The 17,829-nt window shown below is 40.8% G+C and overlaps 1 protein-coding gene across 12 annotated transcripts in view; it reads left to right on the top strand.

The window, feature by feature from the left end:
• PBRM1 (polybromo 1) overlaps window positions 1-17,829 on the top strand; it is a 159,820-nt gene that overhangs the window by 19,808 nt on the left and 122,183 nt on the right. For all 12 annotated transcript variants that reach the window (XM_053600122.1, XM_053600130.1, XM_053600129.1 and 9 more), the window contains 3 exons: window positions 3,802-3,945; window positions 8,090-8,206; window positions 15,044-15,112. In XM_053600122.1, the coding sequence (XP_053456097.1) occupies window positions 3,802-3,945; window positions 8,090-8,206; window positions 15,044-15,112 (330 nt within the window). The remainder of the gene's footprint in view (window positions 1-3,801; window positions 3,946-8,089; window positions 8,207-15,043; window positions 15,113-17,829) is intronic.

Here is a 17,829-nt window from a genome sequence, read left to right as displayed (position 1 = left end):
CCTAAGCCCAAGAGCTGGAGGTTGCTGTGGGCTGTGATGGTACTCTACCAAGAATAACAAAGTGAGACTCTGTCTCAAAAAAATAAAAAAATAAAGGTTATATGTCCTTTCTGGCTATTTTTAGTATCTTCTCTTTCCTTTCACTATTCTACATTTTCATTGTGATATATTTAATTATGTATATATTTTTATTTATAGAATTTGTGAATTGTAGCACTTCCTGAATCTTAGATCGGTGTTCCTTTCTCATCAGCTCTGGAGAGTTTTCAGCCATTGTATCTTCTCATGTTGCTTCTGCCCCGGTTCCCTCTTATCTTTTCCTTGTAGAACTCTGTTTGGGTATTGTATTAGACTTCCCTCAGGTCTCAATTTCTCTAAACCTTTTATGTTCCCTGATTTTTCTTTTTTAGACAAGAGTTGTTTTGTCCCCCTCGGTAGAGTGCTCTGGTGTTCATAGCTCACAGCAACCTCAAACTCTTGGGCTCTAGCGATCCTTTTGCATCAGCCTTCCTAGTAGCTGGGACTATTAGGTGCCTGCCACAACCCCCGGCTATTTTTTAGAGATGGGGTTTCACTCTGGCTCAGGTTGGTCTCAAATTCCTGAGCTCAAGCGAGCTACCCGCCTCAGCCTCCCAGAGTGCTAGGATTATGGGCATGAGCCACTGTGCCTGGCAAATTCCCTGATTTTGTATATTTATTTATTGATTTTTAGATAATTTTTAATTCTTCCAAATTTCTTGGCATAATCTGCTCTAAAATCATTCTATCCCGTTTTTACTTTTTTTTTTCTTTTGAGACAGTCTGTTGCCCGAGGCTTTATTCCCATGGTGTCAGCCTAGCTCACAGCAACCTCAGACTCCTGGGCTCAAGCAATCTTACTGCCTCAGCCTTCTGAGTAGCTAGGACTTTAGGCACTAGCTCAATGCCCAGCTAATTTTTCTATTTTTATTTGAAACAGGGTCTCACTGTTGCTGAGGCTGGTTTTAAACTCCTGAGCTCAAGTGATCTCTGGCCTTGGCCTCCCAGAGTGCTAGGATTAGAGGCGTGAGCCAACATGCCCAGCCCAATTTTTGTATTTTTATATATAGGTATAGATAAATGGATAGATATGTATATGTATGTGTGTGTGTGTGTGTATATATATATATAATATATACACGTATGTGTAGATATATATGGATATATACTTTTTTTTTTTGAGACAGTCTCACTTTGTCACCCTCATTGGAGTGCAGTGGCATCATAGCTTACAGCAACCTCAAACTCCTGGGCTCAAGTGATCCTCTTGCTTCACCCTCCCGAGTAGTTGGGAATGTAGGTACCCACCACAATGCCCAGCGATTTTTAGAGACGGGGTCTTGCTCTTGCTCAGGTTGGTCTCAAATTCCTGAGCTTAAGCAATCCACCCTCCTCAGCCTTTAATATGTATTTTGTACATTGAAAGTAGCTACTTTATACTTTCCTATATTTTAAGAAGTGTATAGCTTCTTTACACCTTCTTATGTTTTTTAAACCATTTTTTTTTTTTTGTAGTTTTTGGCCGGGGCTGGGTTTGAACCCGCCACCTCCAGCATATGGGGCCAGCGCCCTACCCCTTTGAGCCACAGGCGCTGCCCTCACCTTCTTATGTTTTTAAGCATTGTAACATTGTTTTTTTTTAAAAATTTAACATATTTTTTATTTTATCATTATTATCCTGATAATATCTAATGAATATTATTCTGTTTGTGTGTCTGGTTTTGCTGTCATTTCTGTTACCTTTCTTTCATTATTCCTTGATTGTTATATGTTTGATTTTTGACCATGGGTTTATATTCTATGGAACTTTTTTCGTTTTCCAAACAGGGTCTTGTTCTGTTGTCCAGGCTGGAGTATTGTGGCATGATTATAGCTCACTGCAGCCTCAAATTCCTGAGCTCAGGTGATCCTTCTTTCTCAACCTGAGAATAGTTGTGACTATCAGGCATGTGCCATTGATGCCTGACTGATTTTTTTATTTGTTTGTTTGTTTATAGAAACAGTGTCTTACTATATTATTCGGCCTGGTCTTGAACTCCTGGCTTCAAGCATTCTTCCCACCTTGGCCTCCAAAATCGCTAGGATTATAGGAATGAGCTATTATGCCCAAGCTTTTAAGACTTTCATCTCTTGAGATTATTTGAGGCTTAAATTAAAGTTGAGTTCATCCAGAGAAGATTTATTACTTATCCCAGGTGCCTGTTCTGTTTTGGATAGGGCTAACTTATGAAGAGTTCTCAGAGGAGACTGATTTTGCACCTCTGTCCTCCTTGCAGTACCATAGGTGGAGGCTAGGATGGGCAGTCTTCCTTGTTCCCTGGCAGGGCAAAAATTTGAATTCTCAACACGGAAGCCATGGCCTTTGGAGTCCCAGCTTCTGGTAGATCCTGGCCTTTGTCTCCCATCTTTGTAGCCAGGAAGCCTTGGAAATTAAAACTTAGTTTAATCACAAGTAAATGCCCTCAAGGTGAACATTGGCCTCAGCATTCTGCTTTTTCCTTTCTTTTATTTTGTTTAGCAGGCCCAGGCTGGGTTCGAACCTACCAGCCTGGAGCAAGTGGCCTGTTCCCTAACCACTGAGCTACGGGCACCCAGCCAGCATTCTGCTTTTTCTCACTTTTATTCCTTACCTTTGTGAACATTGTTACATTTTATTAGCAGCTTATGGATGCCTTTTTTTTGAGACAGTCTTGCTCTGTCGCTTAGGGTAGAGTGCCATGGCCTCAGTTTAGCTCACAGCAACTTCAAACTCCTGGGTTCACCTCCTGAATAGCTGGGACTACAGATAGCTGCCACAACATCTGGTTTAGTTTTTTCATTCTTTTATTTTTTAGTAGAGATGCAGTCTTGCTCTCGTTCAAGCTGGTCTCGAACTCCTGAGCTCAAAGGATCCTCCTGCCTCTACCTCCCAGAGTGCTACAGGATTATACGCATGAGCCACTGCACCAGGCTTATGGCTAAAGTTTTGTTTTATTTGGCGTGGCGCCTGTAGCTCAGCAGCTAGGGCACCAGCCACATACACCGGAGCTGGCGGGTTTGAATCCAGCCCAGGCCTGCCAAACAATGACAACTACAACCAAAACAAAAAATAGCCAGGCATTGTGGTAAGCACCTGTAGTCCCAGCTATTTGGGAGGCTGAGACAAGAGAATCGATTAAGCCCAGAGTCTGAGGTTGCTGCGAAGTGTGATGCCACAGCACTCTACTCAGGATGACAGCTTGAGACTCTTGTCTCAAAAAGAAAAGTTTTGTTTTGTTTTATTTTTAAAACATTGCATTCAACAATGCATTTAAACATTGCATTGTTTTTACTAGAACATTTCATTCAAGAGTTCATACCTACTATACTTCAGGAACATAAATCTTCACAGTATTAAGTAGTTTAAAAATTGAAGTAATATCAATACAGTCATTAGCTTCTATCTTTTAGATCAGATTGTTCCTTTAAATTCTTTCTTAGTGTGTGAGTAATAGTTTTAATTTAGCAAATTATTTGTCTTCTGCCTCAAGTCTTTCTGTAATGAGATAGGATATAAATAACATAATTTGACTTCAGAATGCCTTTAAAATATTCACTTAGTTTCTCAGAAGAGGATTAAGACCTGTAAATCTTCTAATCACAAGGATTTAAACAGTTATAATAGATTTGTCAAAGTTAAGCCTTTTTTTTTTCAAAGTTAAGTTTTAAAATGCTGAGCTCTCCTGGAATAGGATGCTTTAAAACTAGCAAGTGATTTATAATAAAATTATAAAATGATATTTTTTTCTCTTTGCTAATATACAGCCAGATTCTCCTGAATATAAAGCTGCTTGCAAACTCTGGGATTTGTACCTTCGAACAAGAAATGAGTTTGTTCAGAAAGGGGAAGCAGATGATGAAGATGATGATGAAGATGGGCAAGACAATCAAGGCACCATGACTGAAGGAGTAAGTGTGCAGCTGAATAGATAATAGATGGGCTATGGAAGGTATATAAAGCTCCTGCCTGTCATCCCTCTGAGCTGTTGTGGGCAGCTGGGCTTCTTGTGCAGTCATATTGGTAACTGGAAGGGTAAATGGACATTCAGCTAAAGAGCCCCAATCTAGTTTCAAGGGAACCTAGGACATCCTGGACAATGGTTAGAGTGTGCAGTTGTTTTTATGAATTGTTCTTATATTAATGCATATTTCCTTTTCGGTTTTAAAGAAAATCTTGATATTATCATTGACATGTTCCGTATTGTTAGATGTGAGACATCATGTAAGTGTAGGCAGTATTGTGATTAAAATTTGGAGAGTCAGGGCAGCGCCTGTGGCTCAGTGGATAGGGCACTGGCCCCATATACTGAGGGTGGCAGGTTCAAACCCGGCCCTGGCCAAACTGCAAACAAAAAAAAATAGCCGGGCGTTGTGGCGGGCATCTGTAGTTCCAGCTACTTGGGAGGCTGAGAGAATTCGCCTAAGCCCGGGAGTTAGAGGTTGCTGTGAGCTGTGTGACGCCAGGGTACTCTATCCAGGGCGATGAAGTAAGACTCTGCCTCTACAAAAAAAAAAAAAAAAAATTTTTTGGAGAGTCGGTGGAATTACCTTAGGAATATTTTTGTAGAGTAGACTGGTTACTGTTCCTAGAACATGCCACCTTTTTTTTCTGGAGTTGCAGTCAAGAGTTCATGTCCACTATACTTTAGGAACCTAAATCTGAATTGTGTTCTTGCCTCTGGAATTTTGCAGTTGCTCTTACCTGTGCTTAGAATATGCTTCCTTTGGCCTTTCCTGTGACTGGCTCTTTGTGATTATTCTAACATCGATTAAAATGGTATCCACTTGGTGCCTGTAGCTCAGCGGCTGTGGTGCCACATACACTGGAGCTGCTGGGTTCAAACCCAGGCTGGGCCTGCCAAACAACAATGACAACTACAACCAAAAAATAGCTGGGCATTGTGGCGAACACCTGTAGTCCCAGCTACTTGGGAGGCTGAGGGAAGAGAATTGCTTAAGCCCAAGAGTTTGAGGTTGCTGTGAGCTGTGATGCCGCAGCACTCTACCGAGGGTGACTTAGTGAGACTCTGTCTCAATAAATAAATACATAAATAAAATTGTGTCAACTGAAAGAGGGCTTTCCTGACCACCCTATCTAAATTGTTTACTCCACCTAGAGTGATGTCTCATACCTATAATCCTAGCTTTCTGGGAAGCTGGAGCAGGAGGATCCATTGAGCTCTGGAGTTTTAAAGACCAGACTAAGCAAGAATGAGACCCCATTTCTACTAAAAAAAAAAAAATTAGCTGGGTGTGGTGGTGGCAGACTGTAGTCCCAACTGCTCAGGAGGCTGAGGCAGGAGAATCACTTTTACCCAGGAGTTTGAGATTGCTGTAAGCTAGACTGACACTATGGCAATCTAGCCTGGGCAGCAGAGTGAGACTCTGTCCTCTCCAAAATAAAAATAAATAAAAATAGTTTGTGCCTCTTTTCACCGTCCACCCTACCCCATCGTCATTCAGTCTGTTCTGTGATCTTCATTTTTTTTATGATATGTGTAATAACTTATCCATTAGTTTATGTGTTTATTTTCTGTCTTCCTCCAAGTAGAACAATAGCTCCTCAAAAGATCTCTTGTTCATTTATTCCTGCATCTATACAATACTTGACTTTTAGGTACTGAAAAATATTTGCCAAATGAAAACACATGTTTGAAAAGAGAAAAAAATAATAGTAGAGGGGAATCAAAACTCTATTTTACAGCAAAATATAAAAATCTCAAAGCAGAACATTCCACTTTCTTGGTGTGTTAGTAATAATCTAGATACCTAGATAATGCCATAGTATATCTTGAAAGAAAAAAGAAAAAAAAATACCTAGATAGGCCTTTTGCTGGAACACAGAAATGAGCAGTGGTGGGTGAATTTCTTAATTTTTAGCATCTTAAAATATAGTTTCTAGGCACTTTGTCATGTTGTTTTTTAGGAAATTAAGTGATCAGAATTAGGTAGAAGGTGATTAACAATAGAGATTCCCTGGAATTTTACCCTGATAAGAATACAGGAGAAGCAATTTAACCTATGCTTTCTTGGGGAGAATATTACCCGCAGAGACCCCAGCATACTATAGGCCTCCAGGTTTCTAGTCAAAGAATAAAAATGCCTACATTAGGACTTACCTCTATTTCTTACTATAATGCATAATTAATAAGAAATTGAGATGTTCTTGTACATTCATATTTATACTTCCCAAGCTTTCTTCTAGCCTTAGGTTCTCATGAAAGGAACAGGAATTTTCAAGCTTCTAATTCTTAAATTGGTAATGATTTCCTTAGAGTTTTCCCAACTGTGGGAATAGGTTGAACGAATGTATTCACATATGCTACTTCTTTTGTCACCTGCAGTGCATTTCCAAAGTAAATGGTTGGGTTGGGAGGAAAGGATTCTTGGCTACAGAACGTACCTCTGCTGGTTTTTTGTTTTGTTTTTTTTTGAGACAGTCTCAAGCTGTCACCCTGGTAGAGTGCCATGGTGTCATAGCTTACAGCAACCTCCAATCCTTGGGCTCAGGTGATACTCTTGCCTCAGTTTTTCTATTTTAGTAGAGACAGGGGTCTCGCTTTTTACTCAGGCTGGTCTTGAACCCATGAGCTCAAGCTACCTACCGGCCTTGGCCTCCCAGAGTGCTAGGATTACAGGCATGAGCCACCGTGCCCAGCCTGTCTCTGCTGTTTTTGAAACTAACTCTGTGGTGCCATGTTTTAGTTAAACTTGGGAATTTTAGTTTACTTTCATCACTGTCTTTTTTTTTTTTTTTTGAGACAGTCTCACTTAGTCACTCTTGGTAGAATGCTGTGGCATCATAGCTCACAGCAATTTCAAACTCCTGAGCTCAACTGATTCTCTTGCCTCAGCCTCCCAAATAACTGGGACTACTACCACAATGTCTGGCTGTTCTTTAGAGATAGGGTCTTGCTTTTGCTTAGGCTAGTCTTGAACACCTGAGCTCAGGCAGTGCACCCACCTCAGCCTCCTGAAGTGCTAGGATAACAGGAATGAGCCACCTTGCCTGGCCCAGCATCTTTTTTTTTCTTCTCCTAAGCTTATGGGTTAACACTGAGAGAGAAGGCTTTAACAACTCTGCCAGTTCTCCAAGCTTCTGTAGTTGGGTACTCTGACCTATTTACATATCTTATATGTTAAATATTTTTATTTATTGGGTGTCTTATTGCCAGGCATTGTGGTAGGCCCATGAGGTGTTGGTAGTATCCTATCCATGGAATTAATGTTGCACCTTAAAATTGAGACTGTACTTAAATAAAAAGAACTTCTGTTGGGTTAAGACAAAAATACCAATGCTTTTATGATTTAAAGAAATAGTCATTAATCTTCATTTTACATGCATAAAACATGGTTTGGTCTTGAAGTACCACTTATTATGAACTAAGACATCCCATTGCTTACTCTAGAAACTTCCTTTAGATTCAGATCCTTTCTGACTAAATACTCTTTGGAGCATATACTTTTCCATGTTGAAACAGTGAGTAAGCTAGGTGTAAACCAGTCATCCAGTCAATCTGAAGAGCAAAAATGGTGCATATCAATTTATTTAACATCAATTTAGTATTGATATAACTTGACTTCACTTGTGAGACCTGGTGAGCACCCACAGTTAACAGTATGTAGTCCCAACTTTACATAAGTGGTCATCATCATTCTAGAATACCAAGACTTTAGTAGATGTTAATAGCAGACATAGAAACTTTGTTTTCTCCAGCTCAGTTGCTCAGACCCTCACACATATGGTGCTTGAAATTTGCTATTAATAATATAACGTTTACTGTGGAATAAAGTTTAGTAAAAGGACTTGGTACAAGGGATTTTGATACAGAAGTAATAAAAGGATCCTCATTGGTTTCATGTAGGCTCTTCTAGGGATACAGTTCCTATATCCAGCATCAGCATTACTGTGATAGTCTTGAAACTTGTAAAAGTTGCTCTTTTGAATTAGATTTACACTTCTAGAATATATTTAATATTCAGCATTTATGTGTCGATTTCTCTCACCAAGTATTGTCTTCCTTTGCTCCTTCATCCCCATCCCCACCACCAGTCTTCTCCGAGCTACTTGAAGGAGGTCCTGGAGCAGCTTCTGGAAGCCGTTGTTGTGGCCACAAATCCATCAGGACATCTCATCAGTGAGCTCTTCCAGAAACTGCCTTCTAAAGTGGTGAGTTATGTGATTAAATACAGGTGGCTTAAAGTGTTAGGTTTTTTAAAGTACTTGAAGAATTTTACTAGTTATTAATAAATAAAAAGATTAAAAGGAACATGTTGGAGGCCGTCAAAAGATCTTTCTTGTGGCCTCAGCAGCAAGCACTAATGACATGTATACAGGGTCTGTCATTTTACTTGACCAAGAAATTGTGCGTGGGGGGTGTTATTGTTTTGGGGGGTTTTGATTGGTAATTCTTTTTATTGTGGTAAAATATACATACCATAAATGTACCATGTTAGCCATTTTTAAGTCTGTAGTTCTGTAGAATTAAGTACATTTGCATTGTTGTGCAGCTCTCACCTCCATCTGTCTTCAGAACTTTTTAGTCTTTTTTTTTTTGTTTTGTAGAGACAGAGTCTCACTTTATGGCCCTCGGTAGAGTGCCATGGCATCACACAGCTCACAGCACCTCCAACTCCTGGGCTTAAGCGATTCTCTTGCCTCAGCTTCCCGAGTAGCTGGGACTACAGGCGCCTGCCACAACGCCCAGCTATTTTTTGGTTGCAGTTCAGCCAGGGCACCCTCGGTATATGGGGCCGGCGCCTTACAGACTGAGCCATAGGCGCCGCCCAAGAACTTTTTTAGTCTTACAAAACTTATGGGAAATTTCATACCCATTAGACACTTATGTCTATTCCTCTTCCTTCAGCTCCCAGGAACCACCAGTCTACTTTCTGTCCCCATGAATATGCCTATTTTAGATACTTCAAATAAGAAAAATCATATAATTTTGTCCTTTTTGTTATGACTGGCTTATTTCATTTAATGTATGATCAAGATTCATCCATATTTTAGCTTGTATCAGAATTTCATTCTTTTTAAAGTATCATACTGATTGGGGAGGGGGGAGCGTGTCAGGGATGGTTTGTTTTTGGATCTCCCTGACCTATTTCATTCATTCTTTGTATCTTCTGCGTTTTGTTTATAAGTTTTTTGTTTACACTTTTTATTTTTTTTGAGACAGAGTCTCACTGTGTTGTCCAGGCTGGGCTTGAACTCTAAGTTTGAGAGCTAGAGCAATCCTCTTGCCTAAGGTTCCCAAGTAGCTGGGGCTACAGGCATGCACCAACCCCTATTACATACTGTTTATTCACTCATCTGTCAATAGCCGTTTATGTTGTTCCAAGATTGGCAATTCTTCGGTGATAAAAATAATCATCTTCACTAATTTTAATATATAAAAGAGTGGAAACTGTGCTCAGGAGACAAGGTGAAAGGAAGATAAATGAATTCTTCCTCTCTTAGACTCCTTGATTTCCTGGTGACAGAGAAGAAAGACAAACAAATTAGGTATTCTTCTACCCCCAAAAGGAAGTGGTTTTCTAGGTAAGAGAGACCTGAAGATATAAGGGCCTTTTATGGCTTCACACCCTGGAGACAATTGACATAGCTATAGATTTGACTTAACATTAGCCTATGAAACTGCTAAAATTTCCATGGCCTCAGCATTCTTATATTTCCAAATAAGCTATACTTTGAGAAATACTCCACTGTAGTACTTAACCTAATTATGATAATTTAATGGTGTACTTGCCTTCTTCCCTACTCTCTGAATTTCCTGAGAATAATGAATTTACCTTTATGTCTCTGCCATGAAATTGGAACCTCATATGTCTTGGGTTTGCAGGAAGTGCTTATTGACTGATGAGTGACATGCAGCTTTCCCATTAGTCATTAACAAAATTAGTCATTTAAAGATGTCATTAGAAATAAAGCAATGATCACTGCTGTCTTTAAGTGAGGATCTGATTAGAAAGATCTAATTTTGGGGGGGGTGGAGCCTTAGTGTGTGCCACACCTTTTGGGGGCAAGACACAATTATAAGAGGGACTTTACCTAACAAATGCTATCTGTGTAACCTGGTTTATTGTACCCTCAATGAATCCCCAACAATAAAAAAAAAGAGAGAAAAAGAAAGATCTAATTTTTGATAATACGATTTAAAGTTTTAAGAAAAGAAGGCGGCTTGGCGCCTGTAGCACAGTGGGTATGGCGCCAGTCACATACGTCAAGGCTGGCAGGTTCGAACCTGGCCTGGGCCACCTAAACAATGACAACTGCAACAAAAAATAGCCGGGCATTGTGGCAGGCACCTGTAGTCCCAGCTACTTGGGAGGCTGAGGCAAGAGAATCTCTTAAGCCCAGGAGTTGGAGGTTGCTGTGAGCTGTGATGCTACAGCACTCTACTGAAGGCAACATAGTGAGACTCTGTCTCAAAATAAATAAATAAGGTAAAATAATATGTTGATTTTTTAAAGAATTAAACATAGGGTGGCGCCTATGGCTCAGTGAGTAGGATGCCGGCCCCATATACCAAGGGTGGCTGGTTCAAACCTGGCTTCAGCCAAACTGCAACAACAACAAAAAATAGCCGGGCGTCGTGGTGGGTGCCTGTAGTCCCAGCTACTTGGGAGGCTGAGGCAAGAGAATCACCTCAGCCCAAGAGCTGGAGGTTGCTGTGAGCTGTGATGCCACAGCACTCTGCCAAGGGTGACAAAATGAAACTCTGTCTCTAAAATAAAATAAAATAAAATAAAAAGAATTAAACATATAATTTACTATATGATCTAGCAATTCCACTTTGGATATGTACAACAAAGAAGTGAAATCAGGCTCTTAAAAAGTTATTTATATAACTTTTTCATAGCAGCATTATTCATAATAGCTAAATCACGGGGACAGCAACTCAGGTATCCTCAGCAGATATGGATAAGCGAAATGTGATATGCACATACAATGGGATATTATTTGGCCTTAAAAAGGAAAGAAATTCCAACACGAGTTTCTGTGTGGATGAACTCTGAGGACATTAAGTGAAATGAGCCAGTCATATAAGGATAAACACTGTTTGATTTCTCTTACAGAGGTACCGAAAATAGTCAAAATCTTGGAGACAGAAGGTATTATGGTGGTTGCCAGGGGCTGGGGTAAATGGGGAATTAATTGCTTAATGTGTATAGAGTTGCAGTTTTACAATATTAAAAGTCTGGAAGTAGCTGGTAGTGATAGCTGCACAACAGTGTGAATGTACTTAATGCCATAGAACTGTACACTTAAAATGGCTAAGATGATAAATTTCATGTTACATGTATTTTATTATAATAAAATTATAAGACAATTTTTACTCAAGATTTATTTTTACTCTACAGGAGATAATCAGTAGTGGTCAAACCACCAATGATGATTTGGAAAAACAAAACATAATTATGTAGTTCCCCCTCATTTCAGGAAGGCCTTCAGGGATTCCGTGCAGAAGGAATTGGTTGGTCCCTTGGGATGTGACAGTTTGAAAGATAACAAGGAATGAGACCTAGAGGGACAGGGTCGCACTTCCTTTATAAGTCCTTCCTAAGCAGGCTGCCTTGAAAGGAACAGGTGGATGGGGAATATGTGGGCCAACAGCTTGTGTTATTCTGTACCCATCCTGGGTAGCCTGGCTATAATTTGTCTTCTGAACTATCTCTCAGGAGTAGAACTGCTGAAAAAAAGAGACAGGAAAGGAACGAGTGGCTGGGTGCAGTGGCTCACACCTATAATCCTATAGCACTCTAGGAGGCTGAGGCAGGTGGATTGCCTGAGCTCAGGAATTCAAGACCAGCCTGAGCTAGAGTGAAACCCCCATATCTACTAAAAATAGAAAAACTAGCCAGCCAGGTGTTGTGGTGGGCACCCAGCTACTTGGGAGGCTGCAACAAGAGGATTGATTGCTCGAGCTCAAGAGTTTGAGGTTACTGTGAGCTACAACACCATGGCACTCTACCCAGAGGAACCGAGTGAGACTGTTTCAAAAAAAAAAAAAAAAAAAAAAGTACTGGGTGGCGCCTGTGGCTCAGTGAGCAGGGCGCCGGCTCCATACACCGAGGGTGGTGGGTTCGAACCCAGGTCCGGCCAAACTGCAGCAAAAAAATAGCCGGGCATTGTGGCGGGCGCCTGTAGTCCCAGCTACTCCGGAGGCTGAGGCAGGAGAATTGCCTAAGCCCAGGAGTTGGAGGTTGCTGTGAGCTGTGTGACGCCACGGCACTCTACCGAGGGCAATAAAGTGAAACTTTGTCTCTATAAAAAAAAAAAAAAAAGTACTGGTAAACTTAGGGAGCAGATAAGATGAAGCAACATTGAGATCATTCCTTCACTCTAGTAACTGAGTAAGGGTTATGGCTTTTTGTTTTCATTGTTGCTATTTGAGTTTCAGTAGGGGTTGAACAGTTAGGAAGAACTGGTAGAGCACAGTATATTTTCTCCTAATTTTTGGTCGACTTCAGTTCTTTCCTCTAAGGAACAAAACCTGTAGGAAAGCCTCAAGAATATTCCTGAAAAAAAAAAAAAGAATATTCCTGAACATGTTCAACTTCTTGGGATGAGCTAGTGTTTGATAAATCAGAAATTGCTTATAATTTTACTTTTTTTTTAAGAGACAGAGTCTCACTTTATCACCCTCAGTGGAGTACAGTGGCATCACAGCTCACAACAACCTCCAACTCCTGGGCTTAGGCAATTCTCTTGCCTCAGCCTCCCGAGTAGCTGGGACTACAGGCGCCTGCCACAACACCCAGCTATTTTTTGTTACAGTTTGGCCAGGGCCGGGTTCAAATCCGCCACCCTCGGTATATGGGCCAGCGCCCTACCCACTGAGCCACAGGTGCTGCCCAATTTTGCTTTATTACTTTAACAAAGTTTTATTTTAAAAGTAGTTTGTTTTAAAAAAAAAAACTTATTTTGCCTGGGGGCTATGGTTCCTGCCTGTAGTCCTAGCACATTGGGAAGCTGAGGTGAGAGGATTGCTTGAGCTCAAGAGTTCAAGACCAGCCTGAGCAAGTAAGTGCAAGACCCTGTCTCTAGCAAAAAAAGAGAAAAATTAGGTAGGCGTTGTGGTGGGCGCCTGTAGTCCCAGCTACTCAAGAGGCTAAGGCAGGCGGATTGCTTAAGCCCAGGAGTTCGAGGTTGCTGTTAGCTAGGCTGACGCCACAGCACACTAGCCTGGGCAGCAGACTCTCACTCTGCCTTAATAAAAAAGACAAAACTTACTTTAACTGAAATAAGTAGAAACATTAAATTAAACATGGAGTTAACAAATCTTGCAACCTTTCTTGTAGATCTTTATGAATTACAAAATTAAAAGAGCTTATAACATAACAACAAAGAACTTTTTTTTTTTTTTTTGTGGTTTTTGGCCGGGGCTGGGTTTGAACCCACCTCCTCCAGCATATGGGACCGGCACCCCACTCCTTGAGCCACAGGCATCACCCAACAACAAAGAACTTTTAACAAGCCCATTAAGAGCATTCTTTTATTTTTAAGAAACTTAAATTAAAAATTGTATGAGTCGATGAATTTAGAATTTTTTGTTTTTTGAGACAGAATTTTACTCAGTCACACTGAATAGAGTGCTGAGGTGTCATAGCTCACAGCAACCTCAAACTCTTGGGCTCAGTGATTCTCTTGCCCCATCTTCCCAAGTAGCTGGGAACCACAGGCATCTGCCACAATGCCTGGCTATTTTTAGAGATGGAGTCTTGCTCTTGTTCAGGCTAGTCTTGAACCCATGAACTCAGGCAATCCCAGAGTGATAGGGTTATAGGCATGAGCCGCTATGCCTGGCCCTGAATTTAGAATTTTCTTTTTCTTTTTTTTTTTTTTTTTTTTTTTTGAGATAGTGTCTCACTCTGTTGCCCTCGGTTGAGTGCTATGGGGTCACAACTCACAGCAACCTCTAACTCTTGGGCTTAAGTGATTGTCTTGCTTCAGCTTCCCGAGTAGCTGTGACACCTGCACCTGCGACAAGACCCAGCTATTTTTTTTTTGGTTGCAGTAGTCATCATCTAGTAGGCCCAGGTCAGACTCAAACCTGCCAGCCTCGGTGCATGTGGGGTGCCCTACCCACTGAGCTATGGGCACGGCCTGAATATAGAATTTTTTTTTTTTTTTTTGCAGTTTCTGGCTGGGGCTGGGTTTGAACCCACTGCCTTTGGCATATGGAGCCACTGCCCTACTCCTTTGAGCCACAGGCGCTGCCCTGAATATAGAATTTTTTTAAACATTAAATTGTTATTTTGGGTTGGTGACATGTGCCTATAGTCCCAGGGATTTCAGAAGCTGATACAGGAGGATTACCTTAGTTCATGAGTAAAAGGCTTCAGTGAGCTATGATCACACTACTGCGCTGGGCCAAGGTAAGAGAGGGATACTCTGTCTCCAAAACAAAACCCCAAACCTCTATTAAATTGTTAGTTATATAATGATAACTAATAGATACCAAGTATAAACTTCTATAATATACTGTTGGACATTTCACGGGCTTTTTTGTTGTTTTTTTTTTTATTTTTTTGTTTGTTTGTTTGTTTTTGAGACAGTCTTACTTTGTTGCCCTGAATAGAGTGCCATGGCTTCCACAGCAATCTCAAACTTGGCTCAAGCAACCCTCTTATTGAAGCCTCCTGAGTAGTTGGGACTACAGGTGCCCAGCTACTTTTTCTACTTTTAATAAAGATAGGGTCTCTTGTTCTTGCTGAGGCTGGTTTTGAACTCCTAAGCTCAGGGGATCCACCTACTTTGGCCTCTCAGAGTGCTAGGATTATAGGCGTGAGCCACCACATCCAGCCCACATGAAGCTTCTTAAATTTTTTTTTGCTTCAAATGTAACAAACACTATGTTATACAGCTATGCCTTTAGCTTTGAATCTCACAAAACTGCTCATCTGGTTGTTTGAGTAACAGATTGTCAATGTGGTTCCTTGTCTTCTTAGTAGCCAAATAATTTCACTTACTGAACATACCTGGGTTTTTGTCTTCCAGCAATATCCAGACTATTATGCAATAATTAAAGAACCAATAGATCTCAAGACCATTGCCCAAAGGATACAGGTATGATGGTGACCATATATAACTATATGTGATTTAGAGCAGATTCACCTATGATCTTTTTTAGAGGCTTTTAGAAAATGGAGAAGTCAGATGTCTATGAGGAGTTATTAGCAAATAATATAAACAAATTGCAATCATTGTTACTGAATGTAGCTTTGGTTTATACCTTAGGACAAAATTTAAAAAGCATTAGTTATAGACATTTCTGATTGTGAAAGGTATATTGGCAATAAAAGCTTTGTTGTTGGGGTGCCTATAGCTCAGTGATTAGGGCGCCGGTCACATGCACTGGGGCTGGTGGGTTCAAACCTGGCCCAGGCCTACTAAACAACAATGACAACTACAACAAAAAAATAGCTGGGCATTGTGGCAGGCGCCTATAGTCCCAACTACTTGGGGGCTGAAGCAAGAGAATCTCTTTAGCTCAAGAGTGTGAGGTTGCTGTGGTCTGTGACGCCACAGCATTCTACCAAGGGCGACATAGACTCTGGCTCACAAAAAAAAAAAAATTAAAAAGATACATTTGAATAAGATGAACAAAAGTACTACTTTGTTCTCTTTAGGCCTGTCCCCTCTTCCCTTCTCATATCCCCAGCAGTAAATACCAGCAACTAAAACTTACATCTAGTTGCTATGTACCTACCACTGTTCTGAGTGCCCCGTACCGTACCGTATAAGCCAATTAATTGTAACAACAGTTTCGTGAGGTAGATACTGTTATTATTCCTTTTTTATAGATTAGACAACTGAGATGTTAAGTTATTTGCCCAATTTACCACCTAAGGATTTGAATCCAGATGATCTGGCTCCAGAATCTGTACTCTTACACATGCTATCCTCACAGAGTAGGTGCTCAATAAATAATAGTGAAGGCTCGGTACCTGTGGCTTAGGTGGCTAAGGTGCCAGCCATGTACATCTGAGCTGGTTGGTTCGAGTCCAGCCCGGGCTGCCAAACAACAATGACAGCTGCAACCAAAAAATAGCTGGGCGTTGTGATGGGCACCTATAGTCCCAGCTATTTGGGAGGCGGAGGTAAGAGAATCGCTTCAGCCCAGGAGTTGGAGGTTGCTGTGAGCTGTGATGCCCTGGTACTCTACCCAGGGCAACAGCTTGAGGCTCTTGTCTCAAAAAAATAAAATAAATAATAGTGGAGCGAATTAATGACCAGAGTTTAAAGTTTGATGATCAGTGTTTAAGGAAAGTATAGGAAGAAATTGCTAAATTATACCAGAAATCTAGTTTTTAGAGTGGAACTGATGTGGTTCTTTTCCTAGCTCTATTTCTTACTAAGCTCTATTTCTTACTAGCTATGTCACTCTGGTCAGGTGACTTGCCTGCTTCCTACTCCATACATTGGGTGTAGTGTGGCCATTTCACAGAATTTCACAGAGTCATAGAGGTCAGTGATAATGTATGTAAAGCATGTATCATAGCACCTACAGCCCTAGTAAATATGAGTCACTGATCCCCCCAGGATAAGGAGAGTATGCTAATCCCAGAAGATAAGGCAAAAAGGAAAACTTCATGTGTTAGAGTCTCACTGAGAAATGAGATTGAAAGCAACAGTGGTTTGTTGGGAGGGAGAATCTTCCTTGGCTTTAAATCTAAGAGAATATTAAAGAGTAACAACACAGAGTAAATACTAGTATCAAAGACACTTTTTCATAGAATGATGAAATACACATTTCCTAATGGATTGTCTATTTTTTAAGGCAAATCCATAATTGCTGCCAAGAATGACTCAAGCCTCCTAAATCCCTACAGTATCTGACATCTGTCTCTCTCTGGGGGTAATGTTTTCTTTCTTTCTTTTTTTTTTTTTGATAGACAGCTTCTCACTTAATCACCCTTGGTAGAGTGCTGTGTCATCCCAGCTCACAGCATCCTCCAACTCCTGGGCTTAGGCGATTCTTTTGCCTCAGCCTCCTGAGTAGCTGGGACTATAGGCATCTGCCACGATGCCACAATTTTTTGTTGTAATTTGTCCCGGGCCGGGTTCAAACCTGCCACCCTCAGTACATGAGGCCACTGCCCTTCCCACCGAGCCTACAGGCACCACCCATGTTTTCTTAATAGTGAAAATCAGGCAGTGCCCATAGCTCAGTGGGTAGGGTGCCAGCCACATATACTGAGGCAGGCAGGTTTGAACCCAGTCCGGGATGACTAAACAACAATGACAACTGCAACAAAAAATAGCCACGCATTGCAGCAGGTGCCTGTAGCCCCAGCTATTTGGGAGGCTGAGGCAAGAGAATCTCTTAAGCCCAAGAGTTAGAGGTTGCTGTGTGCTGTGACACCACAGCATTCTACCGAAACAGACACAGTGAGCCTCTGTCTAAAAAAAAAAACAGTGAAAATCAAATCATATCTTTAAATACCTCTACTATAGCCTAATCTTCTGTCTCTGACTTTTCACCTTTTCTTGTTCTTTCTTCTTTCCACAAGTCTCAGAGTCATCTTTTGCCATCACCCTAATCAAAATCTTGTCTTCTTATATCTGAATTACTGGAATAATCCTTCCTACCTCTCTGATGAAAAACTTTCCATTCCTTTCTACAACTTGCTTCCTGACCCTGGCTTTCTTCCTGCCATTCTGCTGCTCAGACACTTAAGTCACTTGTTTTCTAATGCCTGCTAAAGCATGTTGTAGCTCCGTGTACCAATTCAACAATAATCAACTCTCACTAACCTAAGCAGAAAAGGAATTTTTGAAAG

This window comes from Nycticebus coucang, chromosome 8 (assembly GCF_027406575.1).
Source record: "Nycticebus coucang isolate mNycCou1 chromosome 8, mNycCou1.pri, whole genome shotgun sequence".
Classification (NCBI taxonomy): domain Eukaryota; kingdom Metazoa; phylum Chordata; class Mammalia; order Primates; family Lorisidae; genus Nycticebus; species Nycticebus coucang.
The sequence above is the reverse complement of the archived record's forward strand: the minus strand, read 5'-3'. Positions and strand labels throughout refer to the sequence as shown.